The sequence below is a fragment of the Electrophorus electricus genome, chromosome 4 (genome assembly GCF_013358815.1).
Source record: "Electrophorus electricus isolate fEleEle1 chromosome 4, fEleEle1.pri, whole genome shotgun sequence".
NCBI classification, from domain to species: Eukaryota; Metazoa; Chordata; class Actinopteri; order Gymnotiformes; family Gymnotidae; genus Electrophorus; species Electrophorus electricus.
Genome location: NC_049538.1, coordinates 4,828,977 through 4,831,476, shown reverse-complemented (window position 1 = coordinate 4,831,476; position 2,500 = coordinate 4,828,977). Strand labels below are relative to the sequence as shown.

Genomic DNA, 2,500 nt, shown 5'->3' with positions numbered 1-2,500 from the left:
CATCCTCTCAAGAGGAGGTCTTCCAAACAAAATTGTCTGCACGAGCACTAGCTATGTGAGTGCCACTGATAAAGAGAAAGGTTAGCTGAAAAACGCAACAGGTGGGACAGATGAAAAGCCTGCAAGGGTAAAACAGAAATAAGTTGATGCATGAAAATGAACCTGAGGTTCCTCATCCTTACGGTAACCTGGGGGTCCCCCCATCATCACTCAGACCAAACAGCAGTCATTATGGTAGTGCTCAAGCCCCGCCTCCCTGCTACAGGTTGCTACGGTTACCTGCTGCTGCGCTTGGCACGGGCTCGCGCGTAATAGGCCTCATAGGATTTGGGTTTCAACTCTAGAGCCCTGGAGGCAAACTCCTCAGCCATGCCAAAGTCCTGCAAGCAATAACAAGGCCAACGGTCATACACAGGGCCATACAGGGTGTATGGTGCCAGGCATGTGCGCGCACACACACACACACACACACACACACACACACACACACAAACAAAAACACACACGTGCCCACGTACATACAAAAGGACATACAAAAACAAATACACATGTGCCCATGTACATACAAAAACTAAATATACACATGCGCACACACACAATAAAAACACTACATACATATGCTCGTGTTCAAAGAATATACAAACCAAATGAAACAAGTCGCACACATGCATATTTACATGCAAGCAAAGACACACAGACAAGTATAACGCAGAGATATACTTTACAAAACATGACACAAATAGGCCAAAGTATCCATACACAGTGATATAAAGAACACACACACACTCTCTCTACAGGGACAGCCGAACACCGTAAACACTCAGACGCTACCATCAGAAAAGTCTCTGGCCAGGCTCAAAATCAGACTCTTTGATGTTTTACTTCTGTCTGACAGACTCACGAACTGACAAACCAAAGCAAACCACGGGTGAGGGATGGAAGTGATGATGTAGTGCAGATGTCTAGACGGCCTTGGAATCACCCGATGATTTCAAAGGGACTCAAAATGCTCTCATGAGGGTAAAAAAAAATGACAGTGCTCCATGAAACGCCTTGTGCTGGGTTCCCGCCGAGTGTGGAGGATTCTGAGCGTTACGTCTATTAGAGGTCATATCGTTGTGCGTGCGGATGGCGGCCTACGGAGGCGAGGCCGGGCCTCGTGACAGCCTGGGAGGGGTCGGTAGTCCCGCGTACTCACGTTCATTTTCCGGCGGCAGCGGGACAGGTTGAGGAGCAGCGAGACCTTGAGTTCGCGGAAGCTCTTCAGGTCGTCGGCGAGGCCCTCGCGCGGGAACTTCTTGAGGGCGCTCTGGTAGCGCTGAGCTGCCTCCTTCACCTTGCCCTTCTGCAGGGGCAGAAAGCATTGTCTGAGAGGCCCCTGACCGCAAGGCTTCTGTTACTTACGACTGCGGACATCTCGCAAACTCTACTGGGATTTACCTAACTCATGACAAAACAGTTCTTTCCATACTTTATTAGGAACTAGCCAATCACAGTAAACCTTTTAAACACTTAAAACTTCAAAACATTTAAAAGGCATGTCAATTTAGCCATGAGTTTTGTAACATACAGTGTGATTAGAGGTTCTGATATAATTCTTGTTGCCTACGCTGGAAAGTTCAGAACAAGGAAAAAACATCTCCGGAACTTTCCTGCCCTTCTGTAAAGCGTGCCTTAGTGTTTTCTTTGGCACAGTGTTTCTGGTTGCGGTTGATGTTTTTTTCCCGATTAGGTGGTGGCCCTGCAGAACTGCCCGTGTGCACACTGGTCAGCTGGACCTGGTTAACTGGACCAACCTTGTAGAATCCGTCTCCTTCCTCCATCAGCTTGCTGAGGAGTACGATCATGATGTCGGGTTTGGAGGTGGCCATCGCCCACGTGGCCGGACCTGCAAGGGGCAGGAAGAACACCGCGTTACCCTAGCAGCCCCGCCCCACTCCCTACCGACCCCGCTCCTACTTCCTACCGACCCCGCCCCTACTCCCTACCGACCCCGCCCCTACTCCCTACCGACCCCGCCCCTACTCCCTACCGACCCCGCCCCTACTCCCTACCGACCCCGCCCCTACTCCCTACCGACCCCATGGAGGCGCGACAAGGTCCTCCACCATTGTCTAAGCACGGAGAGACGTATGGGGGTATTTTTCATATGGGACGTGACGGGGGTCCTGGCGGGAGGCCCAGTAAAGCGTGTGGTTCTCCACAGCTCAGCGCTTTCCCCTGAGATGTGGCTGCTCAGATTAGGCAGGTGTTTTAGCGCACGGTAAAAGCTGTGCGTTGTAGGAGCCGTCCAGGCCTGGAAGTGACCACCTTAAGGGAATAACAGGGGATAACGATTGTACCCGTTAAGGGAAGGCTCGAATGTGCTTCTGAACGAAGCTCGTGCACGTTATATATAAACCCCGCATCTGACAGTCAACGAGACGGTAAATGTGGCCAATCCCATAATGTCAGTAGTCCACTGACGAAAGAGACGGACTGTTAGGATGAGATCACTCAC

At 50.9% G+C, this 2,500-nt stretch overlaps 1 protein-coding gene across 5 annotated transcripts in view; it reads right to left on the bottom strand.

Annotated features, from left to right (window-relative positions):
* Window positions 1-2,500, bottom strand: part of tanc2a (tetratricopeptide repeat, ankyrin repeat and coiled-coil containing 2a) — a 99,312-nt gene that overhangs the window by 3,439 nt on the left and 93,373 nt on the right. For all 5 annotated transcript variants that reach the window (XM_027021821.2, XM_027021822.2, XM_035525340.1 and 2 more), the window contains 3 exons: window positions 1,797-1,888; window positions 1,199-1,345; window positions 280-380 (listed from right to left, as the gene is read on the bottom strand). In XM_027021821.2, the coding sequence (XP_026877622.2) occupies window positions 280-380; window positions 1,199-1,345; window positions 1,797-1,888 (340 nt within the window). The remainder of the gene's footprint in view (window positions 1-279; window positions 381-1,198; window positions 1,346-1,796; window positions 1,889-2,500) is intronic.